The sequence below is a fragment of the Danio rerio genome, chromosome 5, assembly GCF_049306965.1.
Source record: "Danio rerio strain Tuebingen ecotype United States chromosome 5, GRCz12tu, whole genome shotgun sequence".
NCBI classification, from domain to species: domain Eukaryota; kingdom Metazoa; phylum Chordata; class Actinopteri; order Cypriniformes; family Danionidae; genus Danio; species Danio rerio.
In genome coordinates this window covers 69,475,117-69,501,541 of record NC_133180.1, presented here as the reverse complement: position 1 = coordinate 69,501,541, position 26,425 = coordinate 69,475,117, and the positions used below count along the sequence as shown (strand labels likewise).

The window sequence follows — 26,425 nt, the reverse complement described above, 5'->3', positions numbered from 1 at the left end:
CGCTGCATAAAACATGCTGGAATTGTTTCGGTTCGTTCTGCTTTGGCGACCCCTGATGAATAAAGGGACTAAGCCAAAAAAAAAATGATTGAATGATTGAATAAACTTTCTTGCAAAAAAAAATATATATATATTTTGGCTAAAATCTTGTGGTGTAAAATCTAAAGTGGCCAAATGATTTCAAATGTTTTGCTGCTAATCTACGATCCAGCAAATCTTTTAATTTGTCATCCAATTATTCTAGCGCTGATTTTTTTGTCTTATATATGATTGTTGCAATGAAAATGTTCTGTATTTTTTTTTATATCTTCATACTTTATTTATATCTTAAATGGCACAAATGTGTGAACAAGGGTGACGCAGTGGTGCAGTTGGTATTGCTGTCGCCTCACAGCAAGAAGGTCGCTGGTTCAAACCTCGGCTCAGTTGGTGTTTCTGTGTGGAGTTTGCATGTTCTCCCTGCGTTCGCGTGGGTTTCCTCCGGATGCTCCGGTACAGGTGAATTGGGTAGGCAAAATTGTTCATAGTGTATGAGTGTGTGTGTGTGTACGGATGTTTCCCAGAGATGGTTTGCGGCTGGAAGGGCATCCGCTGCGTAAAATGTGCTGGATAAGTTGGCGGTTCATTCCTCTGTGGCGACCCTGGATTAATAAAGGGACTAAGCAGACAAGAAAATGAATGAATGATGTATGAACAAAATAAAATAGGACAAAATGTAATCTAAGAAATAATGATTGTAATGCTTTTTGTCATTGACCTATTTTCTGTTTTACTGTTTAATTCATCGTTACTAAATAAAAGCTTACATTTTTGTTAATAAAATATACTGACCTTAAACTTCAGTGTATCAGTGTTAAAACGTGTGTATGACATAAAGCTATGTTTTTCCTTAAAGTGGCCAGTTATTTGATATAAGTCAGATTTTAATGCTAGGCGAAGCCTTAATCCCCTAGGTCCCCCATCTGGCTAATTAAGCTATAATTAGCTGTCTTTTTCAATCGCTTTTAAAGCGTATCCCTTAATTTAACCAATCTCTCAGTTACATTAGCAGTATGTTGTCATAAAAATCAGTTAAGCCCTCTCAATTACTCTGCTAATTAAAGAAAATGATCTTAAGGTGAAGTCTCTTTGTCCATTTGCATATTAAAAAGGCAAAAAAATAAAGAGGAAAGTTATTATTTGCGTTAAAAAATGTCCAGTGGTTTTGCACCTTGTGTTAAAAATGAATAAATGTATCACTCATTCGGGTAAAATGATGGAGTCTGGCAGAAAGTTCTTGCTCCTGTAGGTTTGCGTTAGAGCTTCATTTGACTTCCGCTCGCAGGTTTCATGTTCCTGAAATGCCAGGGGGCTGTAAGAGGTACCTGTCAGTGGTGGGAGGTCAAATTAATGATGCTTGACTTGCGTCCATTATATCCCATTAATAACAGTACACGACCCTCTCGGCCTCCTGCGGGAGCCCTTAGACTCATTAAGACATTAGCTATTGTTTCAGGGGAAGTACGTTTAAGGTGATATACCTACCTCATCTAATTGATGAAGAAAATCTCATCAGTTTGAAATGTCCTATACGTCTAACATACTAAAAAAAAAGATATTCTAAAAGGTTGTATTTAATAATTTATTAGTCCATTCTTTTATTTATTTTATTTCTTTTATTTAATTATTTTATTCTAATTACATTAATTCTATTAATTTATTTATTTGATTTATGTATTTGTATTTATTTTAAGTAATTACATTTCATTTTATTATGTTATTATTTTTATTTTAATTAATTAAATTTATTTATTTTTATTTATTTATATATTATTTATTTTTAATGTATTTTATTACATTTTTTGTATTTAATTATTTTAATTACATTCATTTATTTCTTTTTTAAAAAATTAATAATTACATTTATCCATTTTATTTTAAATTTATTTTAAATTTATTTTAAGTAATAACATTTGTTTATTCAATTTAATTAAATTATTTTAATTATATTTATTCTATTTGTTTTCATTTATTTTAATGAACTGCATTTACTTATTTAATTTATTTAATTTAATGTATTTTAATCACATTTATTTATTTATTTATTTATTTATTTTATTTTATTACCTTTATTTAGGATTTTTTCCACGTTTTTAGATTTTAACACATTCTCACCCTGTTGTTTACTTGTTTATTTTATTTTTGGCTTTTGTTTTTATCTTACACACTTTCTGAAATCATTCTTCTCCAGACTCAAACCTCGACATCGTGGTTAACTTCTCTCTGCATGTCAAGTCCACTGACATACATGGAGAGCTACTAAGCAAACTGGTAACAGCTGGAAAGCCGTCCATACGGAGGTAAACAGTCAGCTGGTAAGTGTGCAAAGAAACGATGTTATATTGCCTCGTAGCATTTTTTTAAAGACGAAATGCAGCCATACATACATCTGGCTACATAATTCGAAAGTCTCCAGATATGTATATTGGGCTACGTTTTCAGAATGAGCCTAAGTTGATTTTTAAAGTTACAGTGTGTTAGTATCTTATTTACTTTTTATCATTGTTACTAGCTGGGACTCCATCATGTAGTGTGTTAATGCACATTTTGAAGTACTGCATATAAGAAAAAAAATGAGTGACAAAAATTTAAAATTTAAAATAAAATTAACTTATTTATTTATCTAAGATGGATTTGGGTTCATTCAAATAATAGGAGATGGAAACACATTTGCTGAATAAACTCTGACATATCATTACTGACGCAACATTACACCCAAATGACCAATCAGCTGTCTCCATTATACTTGGCTTGTTTACTGTTGGTTGCTTGGTTACCAATACTACAGTCAGCCACTCTAAAAACTTAATAGAAACTACATATGAATTGACTGAATTAACATTTCAGATTATTTTTCCACACTTTGAAAGTTGGAGGAAAATAGCTGGGTTTGCATCCCAATTGATGCTAATCTTTTTAGTCTCTCTCCATCCTCCGAATCTGGATACCAGCGGGTCATTCAATCTCTGACACTCAGGTATCCAGGTCCTGGTGTGGTGACCTGCCTGCTGCGGGACAATACGTGAAGGCGCTCCATTACTAAATGAGGCCAGTAAAATGTTTGCCTGGTGTAACCTAAGACCCGAAGCTGTGTTGTCCGTCCTGTTAAAGAGCAGGAGATGAATGTGACACAGAGTTCGGGCATTAGTCACACTCTCTGCTCTTGTGGAACCAAAGCTGCAGTTACAAAACAGGACAAGTACTACAACAACGCTAATTATAGATATCAGTCTTTTTAGAAGGTAACCCAGGAAGGCTTTCCAGAGAGATTACAGCAGTCTTTACTGTTCAAGTAACTTTTAATTTAATCAAATATTTGATACCCAGTATTGCTAATATTTTACAAAATAATTTATACATCCAATTTATTTCAGTGCTGAGGAAAAATAGTTTGCATACGAATATTTTTGGCTATTTCAATATTTTGGCTATAGTCAAAAAACAATAAATTATGGATTTTTCTTTAATGCCAAAAATGATTAGAATGTTAAGATCATGTTCCATAGAGATGTTTTTTCCTACTGTAAACTCATCAAAAACTCAATTTTTGATTTGTATTTTGCAAAGCTAAGCACTTCATTTACACAAATTTGAAGGCAATTTTTTCAATATTTAATTGTTTTGAACACTCAAAGGCATTGTGACCAATCATTGTTCTCTCTGAACAAAGCATACATCAATAGAAAGTTCTTTCAGATATGACATTTACGTACGTCTGGTTTTGTTGTCCGAGGTCAAAAATGTTCGTTTTCATCCCTCTGTCTGTACACTTTAACAAACACTGTTTCCACACAATTCCTTCATGTTATCCCAACAAAAATCAATTAAGTTACAGTTTTTCTTGTTTGCTTTGATGCAAAATACAGAACTCAGTGTGAATTCTATTTGGGCTGTCAAATTGGCCTTTTTGAAAAGAATTGGATCAAGAATAAGAAATGCTTTGATTAAACTTATATTGAATTCATGACATTTTTCAAACTGTGGCTGAAAACTAAAATACCGTAAAAAAAAATAAATAAATAAAAAGAAAATTTAAAAAAGAAAAAAGTAGCAGAAAGAAGCAGAAAAAAGAAAAAAAACTAATAAAATACTGTAAATATTAGAGAAAACACATGTAAACCAATATACAGTCAAATATATTAGGAGTATAGGAAATAGCCACTATTGACCTCCTCCATCCATGCTGGCACAGAACAACACAGACCTTCCACCATTTTAATGTTTGCAGACTGATAGCTAAGTGGAGATTTGTGTGAAGTAGTGTCAAATCGGTGCTTCATTGAATTCATACTGATCTTGGTGGTTTCTAATGGTTAGGAATAGATGGTTTCTGTTTGGTTACCATAGCTAAAACAATGAAGTTTGGACTGCTTGAATGACATCCGTGTTAACTGTTTTAAAAAATGGTGCGGAAAATGTGTCAACCCAATGAGAAAGGGTTTACACATTTGCAGGACCGGTCTTCTGCTCTGCTGGGATAGTGATAATGAAAATGAAGTGGAACTTAGTTTCTTTAACCAGGTCAAAGCAAACAAGAAAAACTGTAACTTACTTTTTTAAAGAATTTAAGTGGATTGAGCTTAAAACAATTAATGTGTCCCTAAAGATTGTGTAGATTCGACTTATTTTAAATAATTTGTTTCAACAAGCAGCAAAAAAACATTTTTTTGAGTGTAGTTCAGTATTTGTTAACTATAGAAATGTTAAGATTTGTATCACATATCTATTTCTATATTGCTTTTGTAGTAAACTTGCTATATTTCACACTTGTAGTAGCAAGTGCTTTTAATCCCATGAGATACAGTTCAAAGGAGCTCAAGAGCTGTCTAATTATTTATTTATTTGTTAGTTTTAGGGTAATGCTTAGCATATTATTTTCAAATGTAGTAAACATTAGGTAGGATAGAAATAATATTTTAAAATAGCCTGTTATGAACAGTATAAAGCACCCAGATCATATCATTTAATAACAAAACTATTTGATTTTGGATAAAGTTGAAGTCAGAATTATTAGCCAAATTTGAATTGTTTTTATTTTTGAACTATTTCCCAAATTATGTTTTACAGAGCAATGACATTTTCACAGTATGTCTGATAATAATTTTTCTTCTGGAGAAAGTCTTATTTGTTTTATTTTGGATAGAATAAAAGCAATTTTTTTATATTTTCAAAGGCATTTTAAGGTCAAAATTATTAGCCCGTTTAAGCTATATATTTTCGATAGTCTACAGAACAAACCATCATTATACAATAACTTGCCTAATTACCCTAACCTGCCTAGTTAACATAATTAACCTAGTTAAGCCTTTACATGTCACTATAAGCTGTATAGAAGTATCTTGGAAAATGTCTTGTCAAATATTATTTACTGTCGTCATGGCAAAGATAAAATAAATCAGTTATTGGAAATAAGTAATTAAAACTATGTTTAGAAATGTGTTGAAAAAATCTGCTCTTCGTAAAACAGAAATTGGGGAAAAAATAAACAGGAGGCTAACAATTCAGGGTCCTAATAATTCTGACTTCAACTGTAGGTCTTGAATGTTTTTCGAACAATTTTCATCAGGTCTACCGATCCTGTTCACAAAATTAAATACATAAATTTTAGCATCACCAATCAGCATTTTGACGTCTAAAATATATATGAGCAAACTACTATAATAATACATTGGCGGGGTCAAGATTTTTTGTCTTTGAGAAATCTAAACACATGTTTTGGCACCACTTATAGGACATTTTACTATGAAACTGCTGTGATATGTCCAGGAAACAACGGAATACAATTTTTTGCTAACATTTGGATTGGTACATCTAATGTAATGTAATGTGTATTTATATAATGCATTTATTGTGTATGGCCATACACCCAAAGCGCTTCACAATCATGAGGGGGGGTCTCTCCACACCATCACCAGTGTCTAGCATCCACTTGGATGATGCAACGGCTGCCACAGGACAACGGCGCCAGTGCGCTCACCACACATCAGCTATTAGTGGAGTGGAGAGAGTGATAGAGCCAATTCGGTGGAAGGGGATGATTGGGAGGCCATGATCATAAGGGCCAATAGAGGGACTTTGGCCAGGACACCAGGGTTACACCCTTGCTCTTTCACGAGAAGTGCCATGGGATTTTTAATGACCACAGAGAGTCAGGACCTCGGTTTTTAACGTCTCATCAGAAAGATGGCGCCCACTGACAGTGTAGTGTCCCCTTCACTTTTACTGGGGCATTAGGACTCACACAGACCACAGGTTGAACGCCTCCTGCTGGCCTCACTAACACCACTTGCAACAGCCACCTAGTGTTCCCTAGTGGTCTCCCATCCAGGTACTGACCAGGCTCAGGCCTGCCTAGCTTCAGTGAGTAACCGGTCTTGGGCTGCAGGGTGATATGGCTGTGGCTGTGGCTAATGTTAAGTGTTACTTTTACTTCACATTCACTCACTTACTTACCTTCATCCTATTTTGTGTTTTATCAGGAGTCACCACAGTGGAATGGGTAGCCAATTACTCTAGCATATATTTTACTGGCTGATGCCCTTTCATCACTAAGAGTACAACACACTTTGCCACCTTGTCACTTTTTTTCCCCCTTATACATATAAACTAGTGTTCAGTGTTTGCCATGTAATTTGACGCTAGTAATGTAATGTCAATGTCCTAATACTTTAGTAGATTATAGATTATAGTATGACTGCATCAGTGTCATTGCTCTGATTGGGGAACCACTGCACCACTGGTGGTCTAAGGTCTCGTCTTTTGCAGCAAACATTACACTTGGAGAAGTTTAAGAAAAGCAGTCTATCCCCATTGTTGATATACAGTTGAAGTGAATGATTCGCCCTCCTCTAAATTTACTTTTTCATATTTTTCTCAAATTGGGTTTAACAAAGCAAGGAATATTCCACAGTTTATTCATTCACTAATTTTCTTTTTGGCTTAGTCCCTTTATTAATCTGTGGTCACCACTGCAGAATGAACTGCCAACTTATCCAGCATATGTTTTACGCAGTGGGTGCCCTTCCAACTGCAACCCATCACTGGGAAACATCCATACACACTCATTCACACACATACACAACGGCCAATTTAGCTTACCCAACTCACCTATTGCGCATGTCTTTTGGACATAACTGGAGCACCCAGAGGAAACCCACGCAAACACGAAGAGAACATGAAAACTCCACACAGAAATTTCCACACATTATATCATTATCCCCCTTAAGCAAATTTTTTTTTTCGATTGTCTACAGAGCAAACCATCGTTAATGATTCATCATCATTCATTTTCTTGTCGGCTTAGTCCCTTTATTAATCTGGGGTCGCCACAGCGGAATGAACCGCCAACTTATCAAGCAAGTTTTTACGCAGCGGATGCCCTTCCAGCCGCAACCCATCTCTGGGAAACATCCACACACACATACACACACACTCATACACTGGAAAATTTAGCCTACCCAATTCACCTGTACTACATGTCTTTGGACTGTGGGGGAAACCGGAGCACCCGGAGGAAACCCACGCGAAGGCAGGGAGAACATGCAAACTCCACACAGAAACGCCAACTGAGCCGAGGTTTGAACCAGGGACCCAGCGACCTTCTTGCTGTGAGGCGACAGCACTACCTACTGCGCCACTGCCTCGCCCCATTGTCAATGATTTACCTACTTACTCTAAGTTACCTAATTAACCTAATTAAGCCTTTAAATTGTGCCTTAAGTTGAATACTTGCATCTTGAAAAATATCTAGTGAAACATTTATATACTGCCGAAAAAATAAAATCAGTTATTTCAAATGAGTTATTACAACTATTATGTTTAGAAATGTGTTGAGAAAAAACTTTTTTTCCATTAAACAGAAACTGGGAAAAATATTCAGGGAGATCTTAATTCAAGAGGGCTGATAATGTTATAATTATTTTATGTTTATAATAATTTTATAAATAGTTTTTGTAGATACTTAACTATAAACTTATTTAGTTGGAGTACTGTCTCCCATTCAAGTGTTTCACCTAAATTAATATTTGAATTAAGAAAAAACATAATAATTTTTTTCTTAACTCTGTGCTAGATAACTTTTGTAATTAAAAGCAGAATATTTATAATTTGAGAACATTTTAATGTAAAGATGATGATACACACTGCCTGAAAATAGACTTTAGCTAGGTAACTAGTAACAGCGCTGCGTAATAGCAAAATTACTTGATTGTTAAACCAGAAAAGTGTGCTTTCACACCAGTGAAAAGATTCAGTTGTTCCGAAACAGGGATTAAAATTGTTACATTGTTGCACTTTGTTCTTGGTGCGGTTCGCTTTCACACAGCAAAGTTTCTAAACGGACCAAAAGAGCTAAAACAAGTCATGTGTGAGTAAACTCTCCTCACATTGGTCAGAGTTTCAGGGTTTATTTTGCAGAGTCCAGCTCTGCTGTCATGAGTCCTTATTTTAATTTATGATGATGAGCATTAAAGACATTATAAGTGAAAAGCTTTGCTTTAATTTTGAGTGGTGACAACCACAGACGCCATCACTAATTATAGAGCAGAGATAAGACTTTCTCATAAATAGCTGTTGGCTTTTGCAATAAGCTTTACATTATAGAGAGAAATAGCAGATAAACTACTGCAGTTTGGTCAATTTTCCTAACAGATAAACAGCACTAGTTAATAGTTCAGCATGCTTTCACTTTCATATTTTACACGGAATGCACAATTACCGGTAGGAATGGTGACATCCCGCCCTACTCATTATTCTCTCTTCATAAAGCCACCTATTACATATCCATAACACACTGTGATATAGCCGGGCTCAGATCTTATCGCTTTCTCACTACAATCGATCCGCCCCCCGAGTTCGTTTCACCTGAGCCGAGACTACCTTATTCAGGCGATCTCAGAGCGATTGTTTTGGCGTGGATCTAAGCCCAATTGCTGGATTCACATATGACAAATGAACCGCACTAACTGGGCAAACGAGATCAAAAACAAAAGTCTAGATGTGAAAACACCCTTAGAGTATCGTTCCTACCAATCATTCCTTCGCTTTTAGTACACGGTGTAACCAACATAGGCTCATTCTGAAAACGTAGCCCTATATACATTTCTGGAGATCGCAAATTATGTAGCCAGAGCTACGTATGGCTGCATTTCCTTTTTAAAACAAATGCTACGGGGTGGTATGATGGCGTTCCTTTTCCCGCTTACAAGCTGACCGCTTACCTTTGTATGGATGGCTTTTCTGCTGTTACCAGTTTGTCCGGTAGCTTGAAATGTATGTTGGTGTACTTGAGACTCAGAGCAAAGTTGACCACGACAATGGGGGTTGAACGGTTCCAAAAAGCAAGTAAGACAAAAGCAAAAAAATTAAATAAACAAGTAAATAACAGGGTGAGAATGTGGTAAAATTTGAAAATGTGGTCAAAATCAGGCGAGTGCTTTTTTTCTAAATTGCTTTTTAAAAAACTAAAGTTGGGCTTAGGAAAGGGGGTGGGTGGGTCAATCGATGCTTTTTAAAACACTATTGGTTGGATTTAGGGAAGTCAGTTTAAACGAGAAGAGCAAGCCCAAATAGCACTCGCAAGAGAAAATTGAGATCTGAAAACGCGTACAAAGCAGTCTCTGGTGGATTCGCAAAAACTGCAAAAACACGTAGCTCTTGGGACGTATTTGGCACTCTCCAGAAACATATACAGGGGTACATAACCAAAATGAGCCTGGGTTGGATGTAACTGCAGAAGAGTCATGCTTTAAATATGAAAATACACTTTTTTTTAATCGAGCTATATGCCAATGGTCTAATCTGATTCAATTATCTATGCTAAGCTAAGCTAAAAGTAAGATCGGCTGTATTCAAAACTGGCAAATCTCAACTGATACCCTTAAGGGACTTATAAGTGAGCCTATTTCCAAAATAAAAAGCAATCCTTTCCTTTAATACCAGCTGTAAACGAGGCTGTTGAGTTCTTTAGCAGTCAATCATTGTCACACTTGATCTCGCTCGATCCATTCAAAGCCGCGGCCTCAGTCGGACGGCACGGTAATGATATTCTTATCAATCATGTGAGAGATGTTCCAGCTTTAGTCCTCACTCGGCCTCCTGCTGAGACTTAATCTCAGCCTAGACAACACAGTTGCAGAGTCCTCTTATGAACAGCAGAGTGTAAGTCTTGTGTCAAGTATTGACTAGACTGTGAATAGAGGTGCGTGAGTGTGTGAGGGGTGGCTAACCTCTCACCAGCTGCTGGGCTGTTCAATCTTTGGTTTTGGTCTCCGTAACACCCCGGGGTAGCAATAATGCAACAGCAGCTTATCCCAATCAATAGCTTCATCTCACTTTTGGGGGGCTTTAGTGCCGAGTCCCCAGAGTGCACTCATATGTTTGCAAGCACAATTATGAGCATGTTTGATCTGTTTTTGATGTTTCTCTTTCCCCCTTTGGGGTTCGCTGGGAAAACATTTGCGAACACTGTGCGCTCATATGGTTTAAGTATTGAACTGTTTGACTTCTGTGGAGAACATTGCAAAATCAAATCTTAGATAAACCAGGGGGAAGGGAGTTTATTTGAATTATCTTAGATTTCTGGTTTGCTTTCTGTTGATGTTAATGACAAAAATGATTGTTCAAATAATAGTAATTGTTCATTAACATACACAAACTCATCGTAAAGTGGTACAGAACATTGAATACAAGGGAAGGAAGTTTTTTTTAAATTATCTTAGATTTTTGGTTTGCTTTCTGTTGATGTTGATGACAAAAAGATTTTGTTAAAATGTTCGTATGTAAATGTTAGTTAATCTTTATGAATTTCTTTTTTCTGTTGAGCACAAAAAGAAGATATTTTAAAGAATGTCAGAAACTGGTAACCATTGACTTCCATAGTAAGAAAAATAACTACAGTTGAAGTCAGAATTATTAGCCCCCCTGTTTATTTTTCCCTCGCTTTGTTTTTAACAGAGAGCAGATTTTTTTTTTTTTAACATAATAGTTTTAATAACTTATTTCTAATAACTGATTTATTTTACCAGTCAGCTGGTAAGCGCGAAAAAAGGACCGACATACTGTAATAAAAACATATTATTTACATTAACATTTGACCTTACATTAATGCGTTTTTAATGCTGAAACAGGCCGTTACGCCTGTTTCACACCGCAAATGCAAGCAGAGTGTGAGCAGCGCGTGAACAGCACATGCACAGCGTGTATGGAGAGCAAAAGCTCATCACAAGCTGCTGCACAGATCAATCTATTTCTGTCTTTTTTATCTAGTTACCTATCTATCTAAAAATACACTTTTTTTTTTTGTTTTCATCTGCACCAAACCCCGCGGCAACTTCCTCCTATGCAACTTCCTCCTATGCCTTAACCTGCAAGTCTTTATTTTACAAATTATACAGTTGAAGTCAGAATTTGTTTATTTTTTCCCTAATTTCTGTTTAATAATTTTTTTCATCACATTTCTAAACATAATAGTTTTAATAAATCCTTTCTAATAACTGATTTATTTTATCTTTGCCATGATGACAGTAAATAATATTTGACTAGACATTTTTCAAGACACTTCTATACAGCGTAAAGTGAAATTTAAAGGCTTAACTAGGTTAATTAGGTTAACTAGGCAGGTTAGGACAGTAAGGCACGTTATTGTATTACGATGGGTTGATCTGTAGACTATCGGGTTAGCCTAAAGGGGCAAATTATTTTGTCCTTAAAATGGTGTTTAAAAAATTTGAAACTGCTTTTATTCTAGTTGAAATAAAACAAATAAGACTTTCTCCAGAGGAAAAATATTATCAGACATACTGTAAAAATCTCCTTGCTCTGTTAAAAATACTTTGGGAAATATTTAAAAAAGAAAAAATTCAAAGGGGGCTAATATTCTGACTTCAACTGTATTATAGAGTTCAATTGTTACAGCTTTCTTCAACATATCTTCTTTTGTGTTCAACAGAAGAACGTCAAATAGGTTTGAAACAAGTAAAGGATGTGTAAATGAGGACACAATTTTGAGTGAACTAAACCTTTAAAGGAATAGTTTACCCAAAGCTGAAAATATACTCAAGCCTCGTATGTTTTAAACCTGTCTGATTTTCGTTTTTCTGTTGACCATGAAATCTGATATTTTAAAGAAAGCTGCAAACCTGTAACCATTGTCTTCCTCAATACTTATTAGTCTTTCTATTGAAGTTATTGGTTACAGGTTTTCAGCTTTCTTCGAAACATCTTCTTTTGTGTTCAACAGAAGAAAGAAACCCCTAAACGTTCACAACCACTTAAGAATGAGTAAAACAGTGAGTAAATTCTCATTTTTTGTGTGAACTATCCCTTTAAATCCCCAAAAGCATCTCCTATTTTGCAGTGTATTAAACATTCAGTCTATTTTCACAGCGATCCGTTCTCAAGGTGTGAATATTAAGCGCTGAGGGTGTAAGAGCGCACACTGTTATTGGCGTAATTGTTTATCTAAGCGTGTGAATGCTTCAGTGTGACATATTTGTGTGCGGGACGGGGTGTTGACTCAATCAGCACAGCCTCTGCTCTGCCTCTGATTGTGTTGGGTTTTGTAAAGAGGCCTCACCAAGTGGAAAATCATGGACGCTCGAGAGCTCTCCACACAAAAAGCAGACAAAACACAACCCTAAGAGTGCCTTGAAGCGCCGTGCGGGTCACATGTGACATCGGCCCACTAACAGGGCTTCCGCGTAACCTCTTTTCCCCGCTCGCAGTGGGATAAAACAATCATAACCAATAAAGAGATGCAAGTGTGTCTTTAATGGCTTGAGGCTCTTAAGGACTCAGGCATTTCCAGATGGGACTCACCACAGTCGAATGTGTTGCTTGAGTGTGCATGTGTGCAAATATTGTAGATTTTAACCAGACAATGGTAAGCCAATTATGGCAAACAAACTCCTGAAGCTGAGATGTAACGGAGGAACGCATAATGACTCCGCTAAAAAGCCATTTCCTTTGAAAATGGACTGACTCTTGTGAAATCGCTGCAGTTCAAGGATGAAAAGCTCTCCATTAATAGAGACAGATGGGAAAACTAAGGACGCCATAATCGTCTGAGAAGGAATGGTCGAGTGTTCAGAATAAGAGAAACAGATCTAAAGCATTTAAGAAGGTAGATGGCAAATAAATTGGCGAATATGTAAACAAACAATTTTTTTTTTTTTTGAGATAGTTCATGAGCAGTTTGCTGAGATAGGATTTATTTTGAAGATGGGCATTAATATTAGTAAAAGCTGCACTGAAATTATCTGTAAATAAATGTATGATTTAAAAAAAAAACATTTTTTTTGATATCCTTAAATCCAGAGGTGGATTTAGTATCCAAAATCTATACTCAAGTAAAAGTACAAGAACTTGGAGAAATGTTTACTCAAGTTAAAGTAATAATTTTAAACGTTACTTAAAAAAAGTAAAAAGTATCAGATGAAAGAATTACTCTAGTTACTAATTACAATTTTAGAAATAAAAAAAGCAACACTGTTCAAGTACACTCATTGGCCACTTTATTAGGTACACCTGTCAACTGCTCCTTAATGCAAATAATCAGCCAATCACATGGCAGCAACTCAATGTATTTAGGCATGTAGACAAGGTCAAGATAATCTGCTGCAGTTCAAACTGAGCATCAGAATTCGGAAGAAACGTGATTTAAGTAACTTTGAACATGGCATGGTTGTTGGAGGGTCAGAATTTGCTATCAACAACAAGAAAGCACGGATCTCTCCTTCCTTGTATCAACAGTTTAGGCTGGTGGTGTAATGCTGTAAAGGATATTTTTGGCACACTTTAGGCCTATTAGTATCAATTGTGCATCGTGTCAACACCACAGCCTACCTAAGTATTGTTGCTGACCATGTCCATCCATTTATAACCAGTGTACCCATCTTCTGATAGCTACTTCCAGCAGAATAACTTGCCATGCCATAAAGCGTGAATCATCTCAGACTGTTTTTTGTACATGACAATGAGTTCACTGTACTCAAATGGCCTCACAGTCACCAGATCTCAATCCAATAGACCACCTTTGAGATGTGGTGGAACGGGAGATTCACATCATGGATGTGTAGCCAACAAATCTGCAGCAACTGCGTGATGCTCTCATGTCAATATGGACCAAGATCTCTGAGGAATATTTCCAGGATCTTGTTAAATCATTAAGGCAGTTCTGAATGTAAAAGGGGGTCCAACCCAGAACTAGTAAGGTGTACCTAATAAAGTGGCCAGGAGTGTATGTATGTTTGCTTTTGTGAGATGTCCGTATTCGTGTCTAAATAAAAGACGTCGGAGAATGCGCTTCAATTTATTTGTTTTTGTAGACAATGGTTATGAAAAGGTTTCAAATATAGCTCTGTTCATGAAAGTGTGTGGTTTTAGAGTTCATGAGATGTCTGTCTGCTTGCATGAGAGAACATATGAGGGAAAACATTTGGAGATGTGGGAAATAACAATACAATAAGTTAAGTGGCAATAGTTTTCAAATTACCATTAAAATGACTCAAATTGGGGGACGCAGTGGCGCAGTAGGTAGTGCTGTCGCCTCACCGCAAGGTCACCGGTTGGAGCAAGGTCGGCTGGGTCAGTTGGCGTTTCTGTGTGGAGTTTGCATGTTTTCCCTGCGTTTGCGTGGGTTTCTTCCAGGTGCTCCGGTTTTCCCCACAGTCCAAAGACATGTGGTACAGGTGAATTGGGTAGACTAAGTTGTCTATAGTGTATGGGTGTGTATGGATGTTTCCCAGAGATGGGTTGCAGCTGGAAGGGCATCCGCTACATTAAATGTGTGCTGGATAAGTCGGTGGTTCATTCGCTGTGGCGACCCCAGATTAATTAAGGAACTAAGCCGAAAGGGAAATGAATGAATGAATGAATGAATGGTTAAAATTAGTGTAAATGTAACACCACTACAGGTTTTTCAGGTGGCTAATATCATTTGACAGTAATGAAGAAACGCCGCCGAATGTAGTAAAAAAAGTAAGAGAACATTTTTTCCCAAAATATTTACTTGAGTAAAAGTACACATCTTTAAATGTATTCAAAAAGCACAAGTTACCCAGCAATTTTACTCAAGTACATGTAATGAAGTAAATGTAATTTGTTACTACCCACCACTGATAAAATCTGGCAGGAAACATAGCCAGTGAGATATAGGCATTGATCAGTCTTCGACACACTGTTACTGTATATCCAACACAATCTCACGGCAATTCGTAACTTTTTCATTTAGTGGCTAATTCATATGAATTCGTACGATCTAATTCGTACAATTTAGTACGATTTGCTTATCCCCCAATGACGGTTGGGGTTAGGGGTGGGGTCAGGTGCTACGCCTCCTTTTTAAAATCGTACCATTTCGTACGACTGAACTCGTACGAATTTGTACGAATTAGCCACTAAACTGGCAAAACGTAAAATACTTACGTTTTCTCGTGAGATCAGGCTGGTATATCATAATGAGAATGCCTTATTGTATTCCATAAAAGCTCTTTTGAAAGAGAGAAATAGTAAGTTTTGAGATCTGGACCTTACAGGATGTTATATACAGTATGTTAGTTCAGATACCTTCAATGTCAAAATTGTTGAGGGAAATTGTAGCTTTCTCAATAAATGACACCCTTACTAAATATACTTTATAATATATTGACTGGTAAAATGTTTAAAACCAGTGCATTACATAAATGATGAGGACTCAAATGTAGTGTATTGTTTATGTAACTTACATGAGGTTAAATTGCATACACAACTCAAGAAATAATATCCAATAAAAAAATTGAATTTGAATTGCATTATAGGACCTTTATCTTTCTTCTAACAACTTCTAATGTTGAAAAGTTGGAAAAGTGGCTTTTATTGACATTTTTAGCTTGAAGTGAAATGTTGCTTGAGTTTGTTGTAAATTACAGCACAAATGCATGTAAATAAAATGCAAGAACTCCATATATTATTTCTTATATATTGTTTCAAACTACTAAAATGTTAATAAAAGTCACTTTGTTAAACTGTATAGTTGAATTTTCAACATCAAAATGTGACAGAGCAGAGAAAAAGGTCCCATGATGCAATTCACTACCATAAATTGAAAAAAAAAATGAATCACAAAATATGAAACTAGCTTTTAGCTTAGCTTAGCATAGATCATTGAATCACATTAGACCAGGGGTGTCCAAACTCGGTCCTAGAGGGCCGGTGTCCTGCAGATTTTAGCTCCAACTTGCCTCAACACACCTGCAAGGATGTTTCTACAAAGCCTAGTAAGAGCTTGATTAGTTAGCCCAGGTGTGTATGATTGGGGTTGGAACTAAACTTTGCAGGACACTGAACCTCCAGGACCGAGTTTGGACATGCCTGCATTACACCATCAGCATACAGCTCAAAAATTAAACAGTTAATTTTCCTATTTAAAGCATGACTCTTCTGTAGTTACATCGTGTACTAGGAGCAACAGAATGGTTGATGAGAACTATAATCTAATTCTGGAATAATAATCAAGTAGCTTTGCTATTACGCAGCACAGTTACCTCATTACCTAGCTGGGGTCTATTTTCAGTCAGTGTGTATCAACAGATATTTTTTATAAAAGCCAAAAAGTACATAATGGAAGAAAGAAATGCAAAGTGAAGTTTATGAACTAATTTCGAGAGGATCAAGTGCTTATGACTGACCACATACGAAACCTGCTTTTAGATTAGCTTAGCATAAATCATTGAATCATATTAGACCATCAGCATCCCGCTCAAAAATGAAAGAAAACCTGTTAATTTTCCTATTTAAAGCATGACTCCTCTGTAGTTATATAATGTACTAGGAGCGATGGAATGCTTGATAGGAACTATACTCTGATTCTGGTGTAATAATCAAATAACTTTGCTATTACGCAACCCTGTTGCCTAGCTAGGGGCTATTTTCAGGCGGTGTGTATCAACAGGTATTTTTTAGAAGCCAAATAAACATAAATGGAAGAAAGAAATGCAAAGCGAAGTTTATTTATCAACTATTTTCATGAGGATCTCGTGCTTATGATTGACCACAGCTCGTCCTGCATTAGCTAACGCATGATTCACCAATCAGATGATTCCTAGCCCACTATAAATAATCAGAGTTTCTTACCTCAGTCATCATTGTCTAGAAGAACCCCCTTCCACCCCTACTCCTCCCTTTTTGTTGATAGTAAGGCATGGCGGACCGGTTGTTAGCACTGTTTCCTCACAGCAAGAACGTCACTGGTTCAAGTCTCTAACTGGCCAGTCGATGTCTCTGTGCAGAGTTTACAAGTTCTCCTTGTGCTTGTGTGGGTTTCCCCACAGGCCAAAAACATGCGACATAGGTCCAAACCAAATTAGAATCGACCAAACCAAATTGGCACCATACATGAGATCTTAATAAGCAATATATCACTCCATAGCAATCCCTAACTTGTCTTTAGGCATAAATAAGTAGAGGAGTTTTTGAGACCTATGCTCAAACTCCCCTCTCGCCCTGCAAATAAGATCCTCTTGAGGATCTTTTGAGCTCAGGGCTTTCTCCCGGTACAGCATGCCAAACATGCTTTATAATCAATCGTCAGCTAAGTGTGAACTCTTGAAAGAACAGTTATTTAAACCGTCAATGTCGGATTATATTATATATATTTTTAATTGATGTCTTTTCACATTTAAAAGTATGTAGTTTCGAAATGTGTAACACAAAAAATTGTATGATATAGGGGTACTTGCTGTTAACCAACTTTTATTTACCATTGTATTTTTAAACTTTTTTTAGCATTATAGTTATGTTTAATTATTAAATTATTTATATTTTTTGTCTTTTCATTTCGAAATTTGTCATTTTGAAATGTCCCTTTCAATTAATAACCAACTTTTTTACCATAGTATTTCTTTACACTCATTTTTAGGCATTTTAGTTACGTTCACATTCTTGCTTTAAAAGTGCTTTATGTTTTGTTTTTTTGTTTTGTTTTTCTCACAGTGGATTAGCGCTTATACGATATTTGTGCATTTTGCAACAGATGGAGGAGGAGAATAGAGCCATGAAGAAAGGCGATCCGTAGAGAGAGTGCAAGTGGGGGGGGAGGGATTCGGGCACACCGAGGTCTCCTGTGCCCCAGCCCCAAAAAGGAAACATGGGGGAAACATATGTAATTTTCACCACAGGGTCCTGGGTAATTGAGTCATTTAAAATACAGATACATAGATGAATAAAAGCTAAGGGGGAAGGTAATAAGACAGAAGAGTACCCTCCGGAGATCCAATTGACGATTTCTTACAAGAACGGAAACTGTTTTCTTTCTTTTCTTCCAGCGAGCTTTTATGTGTTGTCATTTCAGCCAGATACCTACCTCAAGTAATTTTGTTTTCATTTGGCTCCTTTTGTAATGCTTTCCTTTAGCAAGAATGAAGGCAATTTGTCTCCGATGGCCTCTTGCCTTTTGAAGACAGATTTCACTTAGTGAATGCAAGTGAGACGTGGGTTTTTGTTCTGAAAGGAAATATCGCTTTTGGGACGTTTCTCTCTTTAGGAAGATTTGATAATTTACCAAATGACTCTGCAGCCCGGCGTCGCCTTTGTTGGGTTTATCTTGGAATTGTGCTTCTAATGCCGTGCAGCTATTTCGCTCACTTCTGAATTTGAGGGTTTACAAAACTCGCTTCTTAGTCTAGTGTAAAGCGCTACATGTTTTCTTAGGATCATGTAGTTAAAAGGGTCACTTCTCATTTCAGAGAGGTCACCGGCTATGTTTCAGCCACCTATTTGTAGTGCGCATTTTAAAGAATACTCAATTGAATTGCCAAGATGTGTATACATTTTGAAAATACGCATACAGAACTTATGCACACACAACTGAGTTGAATAAATGGGAATACTTTACTTGAATGTGTGTTTATAAGACTTTTATTAAACCTTTATAACCATGTGAACAAGATTTTACAATGTTATCTCATGGCATTTCGTAGGTTTTTGATTTAGTGACTAATTCGAATTAAATAATACAATCTTATTCGTACAATTATATCGATATGCTCATCCCCCAATGACAGTTAAGTTTACGGGCGTGGTTGGGTGCCATGCCTGCTTTTAAAAATTGTACATTTTCTTATGACTGACCTCGAATTCGTACAAATTTGTTTCAGGCTAGATTTTATGCATGCTTACAACACTGTTGTTAAGAGTCAAGAGGACAGTGTTTTTTTTTTTTTTTTTTTTTTTTTTTTAAGTTTCCAGGTTCTGCTGGCTGCAATCTGCAAATTTTCATTGCCAATCTTAAGCCAATATATATGAGTTGTTTTGGTTCAATTTGGAATTTCCCCAGCCGTTGCAGAGCCTGGGGGACCAGCAGACTAGCTCCAGCTTGGCCTCCGCTGGCCTAATAAGGGATAGTGTATATTAATAGTTTCTCAAGAACGTAAATGTTCCTAAATTAGCCCAAAGACTTTTTTTATTTTTTTTTTATTGGTGGTCCCGATTTTAGCCAGATGCTATTACATACAATACGGACAATTTTGCTTATTCAATTCACCTATAGCATATCTTTGGACTTGTGGAGGAAACCAGAGCACCCAGAGAAACCCACAAGAACACAGGAAGAACTTGCAAACTCTACACAGAAATGTCAACTGACCCAGCCGAGGCTTGAACCAGCGATCTTCTTGCTGTGAGGCAATCTTGCTATAGATTTGGTTGTTAATGGTACAAATAGGTGACTTTTACCCTCAGCTAATATTTCCACCCATGTCTTCTGATTTGTTACTTCGATTTGAATAACCTAACATTCATGTAACCTAAAACATCCAATCTCTTTTATCAGTTTTAAATCACTTATCGCTCTCACCATTACTCTCGCTTGTTTAAATCTTTGCTATTTGGCAGTCAGAAGTAAAATTAATCTCAGGAAAAAAGTTGTAATGAGACAAATCACTCAATCTGATTTCCATGTCATGGTTTTAACCAACTGTAACTTTTAAATATACAGTGCACTTGGTGCAATTATTGTGATCATGCAACATATACAAAAATAATTAACAATAGACCCTGCTAAGACACTTGTCACATTGACCCAGATCAATATTTTACCTGCACTGATATATGCAGTTGAAGTCAGAATTATTAGCACCCCCCACCCCCACCCCCCCACATTTTCTTTTTTAAATATTTCCCAAATGATGTTTAACAGGGCAAGAAAATGTTCACAGTATGTCTGTTAATATTTTCTCTTCTGAAGAAAGACTTCTTTGTTTTGTTTAGGATAGAATAAAAACAGTTTTTAATTTATTAAGAACCATTTAAAGGTCAAAATTATTAGCCCCTTTAAGCTATATGTATTTTTTGATAGTCTACAGAACAAACCATTGTTATATAACAACTTGCCTAATTACTCTAACCTGTATATACACAGAGTGCAGTGCTCAGCACGTAAAAGTACACCCCTCACAAATCGATCTTCATATTTTAATGGGAACACCTTAAAAATAAAGTTGATTCAACTTGAAATTTTAAGTCAACTAGCTTTAGGACATTTTTAAGTTTACTCAACTTAAATTGAGTCAATAGCAGTACTTGGGTTGAAAGATGTGTCAACTCAAAAACGCTTTGTAGCTAGTTGCCTTATTATTTTGAGTTGTCAACTTTTTTTTTTTTACAGTGAAGCTATACAATATTATATTTGTGCATATACATTATACTAGTTAGTACTGATGCCAAATCTGGAGCTCATCTAATGAAATAACCTGTGATAAAGGTCCAAACACTAGTACACCCAAAGGTACATGTTATAGAAAAATGTTAAATACAAATTTTAAAAAGATGAAAAATCAAGAGAAGCAAAAAAATGTAAAAGTTTATTTGAAATTTTTTAGGTTGTAATTTTGTTTTGCAATGTTTCGCTTAAATTTAATTGTATTATCTTTCAATTTCTAAAGATGTTTGGTGACTAAAATATTATTTTAATAAATATATCTCTTAAATAAGTCTGATTCATTTAAATGCACCGAAATGCATTGCCTATATTCACTGAGAAATGGATAAAAATATTCATTTTCAAAATGGGTTGGGTTTAATTATGCTGAGCACTGTATATTAGAACTCTTGAACATAAATCACATCTGTCATTTTGTTTAAAAGGTTTGTTTTAAAATGCTAAAACAAACACAAACAAACTTAAGTTTCTGGCAAAATTGAAAAAGATATATTTTGACTAATTATTTAACCAAGGCAATAAAACAATTAAAAATAAAACAGATAAAATACCCTGATTTACCTGACAGGTGCCTTTTTTCACTTAATCAGAAACAGACAAACACAAAAATGCAACCATTGTACTTCAATTCTCAAACTACTAAAGATCCTTTAAAAAAATCTAAACAAATATTGTATTTTCAGCAATATTTAGAAATGGAATTGATCTAAATATTATTATTATTGTAGCCATTAGGAAACCAGACCAGAATTGATCAATTTCTTGAAAAAACAAAATTGATCTTTATCCCATCACAGCCTCTGACCACTTGTGCACCCTAAAACTCACATTCTGTCAACTACTACACCTCACTCTCACTATTTAGATAAGTCATCGCCATGCAAGAGACGGTAATGCGATATTCCCCTCACACACACACGCATGCCACTACTGTAAGAATGCGTCTCTTATCTGTCTTATCGCTCCAATCAGTGCCATCTGGACCTACAGGCCAGGTGTGTGACCAGGGCAGGTCTTGGGTCACCTCTGTCACTCCAAGGGGTCAGGGAAGGAGATGCATTGACCTCATTCACTTCGTTTCTAGGGGTTGGATTTCGGGCCGTTAAGGTGCAAGTCAGGCTTCCTCCATGAGGATCACCTATCAGACACGCTGAGAAGGGCATTGTGTTGGTGAACGAACGTGAATTCCCTTTTCCATAAGTAGAAATGATAACGTAATGAGTTACCTGTTGGTGTGTGTAATCAGTTAATTGATTTAATCGTAATCAATTTCAAGCTTCTTACTGTTAATGAAGATTTGTTCCAGTCTAATGCATTATTTAAGGTATAAATATCTTTGATATTGCAGTGTTTCTCAAGCCTTTTGACTCAAGTCTTTTAATTAGGCATGGGCCGATTTAAGATTCTGACAGTATGATAACCCTGGATAAAAATATCCCGGTTTCATTGTTTTACGATGTTGAATACTGCTCTAAAATATGTTCTTTTTTTAAATGTCTGAGTGAAAATAAAAAGTTTTTTCTCCTTTAATCACAATATATTTTATTCTGAGAAACATTTCAAATATTTTGGAGCAGTAAACATGTCAGGCTAAGTAATTCAAATAAATCATAGACTCCTGATGTCTTCCTTAGGTTTCAAAATACAGATTTCATTACAATTTATAACGGCGTCTTGGATTTGTTTCTGCTAGAGATACTGTTGTCCTTAAAAACAAAAAATAAAAAACATTACATATACCGTAGGAACGGTATAGCAGAAAATTTTGGCAGTTTTAAAAACCTTGACTCTTTCAAACCACGTAATACCTTGAAAACGATTATCGTCACATGTCTGCTTCTAATAGCGTAAAACATTGAAAGGCCAATCACATTTCTCATGAATTACATGATAAAGATTAAAAGGAAACATTTTTTTTTTAAATAGGATCATTTTACAAGTCCCCTGGGGTTAAACAGTTGAGTTTTATCATTTTTGAATCCATTCAGTTGTTCTCCAGGTCTGGCAGGAGCACTTTTAGATTAGCTTAGCATACTGTAGATCAGGGGTTCTCAACTGGTTTAACCATGGGACCCACATTTTTACAAGGTCATCAAGCCGTGACCCAAATTTTTAGGAACTATAATACAATTTTAGGAATTATACTTAATTTGTATTTATTTGTTAACCTAAGCAAGTAGTGACAGATTCATCATAAGAAATTCACCTTACAAATAAACACAGTTTTATTGCTGTCATTTAACAAAATGGATCAAATTATAGAAATATTACACAGTAAATACGACAAATACTTTTAATAATGAACTGTTAATTAAACATGTTTTCTGGTTTCTAAATGTCATTTTAATTTAGGTTTCATGCTCTCTTATGAGTGCACCTCACTACATATGACACTGACATATATATATATATATATATATATATATATATATATATATATAGATATAGATATAGATCGGGGTCGTACTTGGGCTTCGACATATTTGTTGCAATAATTGAATGAAATGTCACATGTCGCGCATGCATTTCAAAAGAAAAAGTCCATTATAAGCAAAATAAATAAAAAAATTTACTTTTGTTTTTTTTTCGACCACACACTCCGCGACCCACCAGTTGAGAAACACTGCTGTAGATAATTGAATTAGATTAGACCGTTAGCATCTCATTTAAAAAAAATTCTGGGATACCATGGCTGCAGCAGATGTTATGATATAGCACCTGAAAATCATCTGTCTTCTATCAATATAACCAAAATGAGCACCTGCTTGCACTGCGGCCACAGAAGTTACTTAGCTGGGGACTATTGTCAGTATAGTATAGTAGCGTAGAGAAGTGTAGAGTACAGTGGTCCCAAGTTATTCGCGGGGGTTACGTTCTAAAATTAACCCGCAATAGGCAAAATCTGTGAAGTAGTCCGCTCTATTTTTTATAATTATTATAGATGTTTTAAGGTTGTAAAACCCCTCACTACACACTTTATACACTTTTCTCAGGCAGGCATTAACATTTTCACACTTTTCTCCCTCATTTAAACACTCAAAGTTCAAACCTTCGTAGAAAATTAATTCCAGTAATTTAGAATGAAACCAAAGATTAAAACCATTGGATCTTAATTTATTTATTCCGTAATTGTGTCCTACAGCTGCATAACTTTCACCTCTTTTTAGCATGTCCAGAAGTTCAACTTTTTGTGCGATAGTTAGCATCTTCCTCTGCCTTTTGTGTGCTACCGCAAGTGCCTTTGACGGTGCAGAATGTTTCGTCGACATTGTGGGGAGAAAACTTGCAACCATACAGTCCAGCACTTCAGAATCACACTGCTAGCGATCAGAGATTTATGTAAATTTGGAAAGCTGGATGCATTCTATAATGTACAGGAGACATGGCATGGAGGAGACTTATTGACAGTGGTCTACAGCCAATCAGAGCTCAGAACACAATGTGCTGTAGAAAAAAGTCAAAGTACACGGGGAAAAAAACTTAAATTGTTAGACCGCGAAAAGGCCGGACCCTGTTGTCGTGGTCAACTCCTCTCTGTGTCTCAAGTCCGCCAATGTACGTGGTGAGCCACTGGGCAAACTGGTAACAGCAGAAAAGCTGTCCACAGGGAGGAAAGTGGTCAGCTGGTAGCCCAAAAATAAACAGAAGCCATCTGCGGTGTCATAACACCCCGTAGCGTTCATTTTAAAAATGAAATGCAGCTATACGTACCTCTGGCTACATAATTTGCGCTCTCCAGAAATGTATACGAGGTACCTTTGCACAATGAGCCTGTGTTTATAGTATAGTATAGTATAGTATAGTATAGTATAGTATAGTATAGTATAATGCTGTGTACCCCACCCCCATATTGGTATTTTTCTGGACCAATACTGTCTATGGAAGATGAGGGAGCTCTCATTTTTAGATCAGATTTAATGTAAAATATCTTCATTTGGGATCTGAAGATGAACAAAGCTCTCTGGGGGTTGGAATGTGGGGTCCAACATGTGGGGGAGTAATTAAAAGCAGAATTTTCATATTTTGGTTGAATTAACCCTTTAATGCTGGTCAACATGCACTATTAAATGGATGAACAAGACTTTCTTTTTTTCTCCTTATGTAGCCTGAAAATTAAAAAGCATTAGAAAAACAAAAGGGTGAGTAAATTATGATTGGAACTAGATTTAATGGCGAACATTCCTTTTTTAAATATTCTTCCTACTAATAAAAATTAATAAATAAGGACTGAAAGGAGAACCAACAATACTTCAGTGGCATTGCTGTGAAAACCCTGCCCTTTTTGAGTGTATAGAGGCATCTCTCTCAGGTCGTAAATGTTGAGATAACTGTCAGAAAAGGAAAGCGCTGCTGCCACCGGAGTAATGACTCACCTGGAGGGCTTGAATGCAAGCATTCTCTGGCTAATTAAACCTGTAAGACATTGATATGGACTGGTGGAAGCCAGTGTTTTCAACTGCTCAAAGATGTCAGGGAATTATGCTTTATTCAATATGACTCATTAAGCATGACAATATACAGCTTTTCAACAATGCATGCAGGTATTCCAGCTTTGAATGGTTTCAAATAATCCACTTATTCATTAAACTCATTCATTCCATTTATGAAATTCCTGCAAATTCATACATCTTGTGCCTTGCCTCTCTTGATCTGAAATTTATAAATGAGTAAAGCATGAAATGGAGGTATGCAAAGCACAAAAAGCCCTCCACTGGAGTACTCACAAAATCCCCTGTATTTTTGACCTGCCGGTGTTTTAAATTTATTTAAATCCTCTCGTAAAAAACATTTTACGCAATGCACGCTCGCTGCTCAAAGACAAACAGTCAAAAATAAAACGTGACCGTTGGTATGCAGAGATTTTTTATTTGTCAGGCCATCCATTAAGTCTCTGCGACGCTGGAGTCCTTTCAGCTGAAATGCAAAAAGGACCTTGAAATGGCAAACAGTTGGTGAATGGAGAATTTGGCTGAAATGGGAGTTTGCCAACTTTCTCTCCTCGTATGGCTCTCTTTCTCTCTGCTGTTCCTGTTGAGAGAAACAGAGAAAGAGATCTTAACCATCAGAAACTCAACAGTAAGAGGTTTAAGTTAGATCGTGAGCGACACACACTATTGTGCGATGTGATGGCACTGTCCGGTGGCACTGATCTTTTCATCGGTGAGCCACAGGCCCTGAATTATGTCCTATTGTAGGTAAATAGACACCATGGGAGAGAGAGAGGGAAACGGGGAACCACGCTATAATATCTGTAAAGTGTCCACTGGATTAACTTCAGACTGAGCTCGGTTTGAGGACAAAAATGTTAAAGTCGCGATGAGGGAAACGCAGCAGGCTTCAAAGGACAGATTATACACTCTGGCCAAATCCTGCGATTGGGAGGGTTTACTGTAGACATTCCTGAACAGCGAGCGTCTTCACTCAGGGCTCTCCTCAAGTCTTATTTACATATTTTACAAAGCCTTGTTCAGGTTTTCTTACATTCACTGTGAAAAAATTCTTATTAAGGATTTGCTAATTTTATAATTCATAATAATAATTTATAATTTAGTGTACACTGTAAAAAATATGTTAAAATGATTATTGGTTTATGAGTTACAATTTAAAAATGTCTTGTTTAATGCATGTTTCACACTGAAATGGTGGCACTGTCGCCTTACAGCAAAAAGGTCGCTGGTTCGAGTCCCGGGTGGG

General features: G+C 36.1%; 1 protein-coding gene and 1 long non-coding RNA gene across 46 annotated transcripts in view; one reads left to right on the top strand and one right to left on the bottom strand.

Moving 5' to 3' along the window:
• prdm12b (PR domain containing 12b) overlaps positions 1 to 26,425 on the top strand; it is a 124,207-nt gene that overhangs the window by 65,109 nt on the left and 32,673 nt on the right. For 20 of the 45 annotated variants that reach the window (XM_073950299.1, XM_073950284.1, XM_073950280.1 and 17 more), the window contains one exon: positions 2,231 to 2,354. The exons of 14 other annotated variants lie outside the window; for them this stretch is intronic. Coding sequence is in view for 4 of the 31 variants with exons in the window: in XM_073950265.1 (XP_073806366.1) it covers positions 2,231 to 2,339 (109 nt within the window). In the remaining 27 variants the exon portion in view is untranslated. Of the gene's footprint in view, positions 1 to 2,230; positions 2,355 to 19,561; positions 19,691 to 26,425 lie in introns of all 45 variants that reach the window. 11 more of the 45 variants (XM_073950285.1, XM_073950265.1, XM_073950279.1 and 8 more) reach the window with 2 other exon arrangements.
• Positions 25,204 to 26,425, bottom strand: part of LOC141385657 (uncharacterized) — a 28,539-nt gene continuing 27,317 nt past the window's right edge. The window contains exon 2 of the long non-coding RNA XR_012406471.1: positions 25,204 to 25,759. This is a non-coding gene — a long non-coding RNA (uncharacterized lncRNA). The remainder of the gene's footprint in view (positions 25,760 to 26,425) is intronic.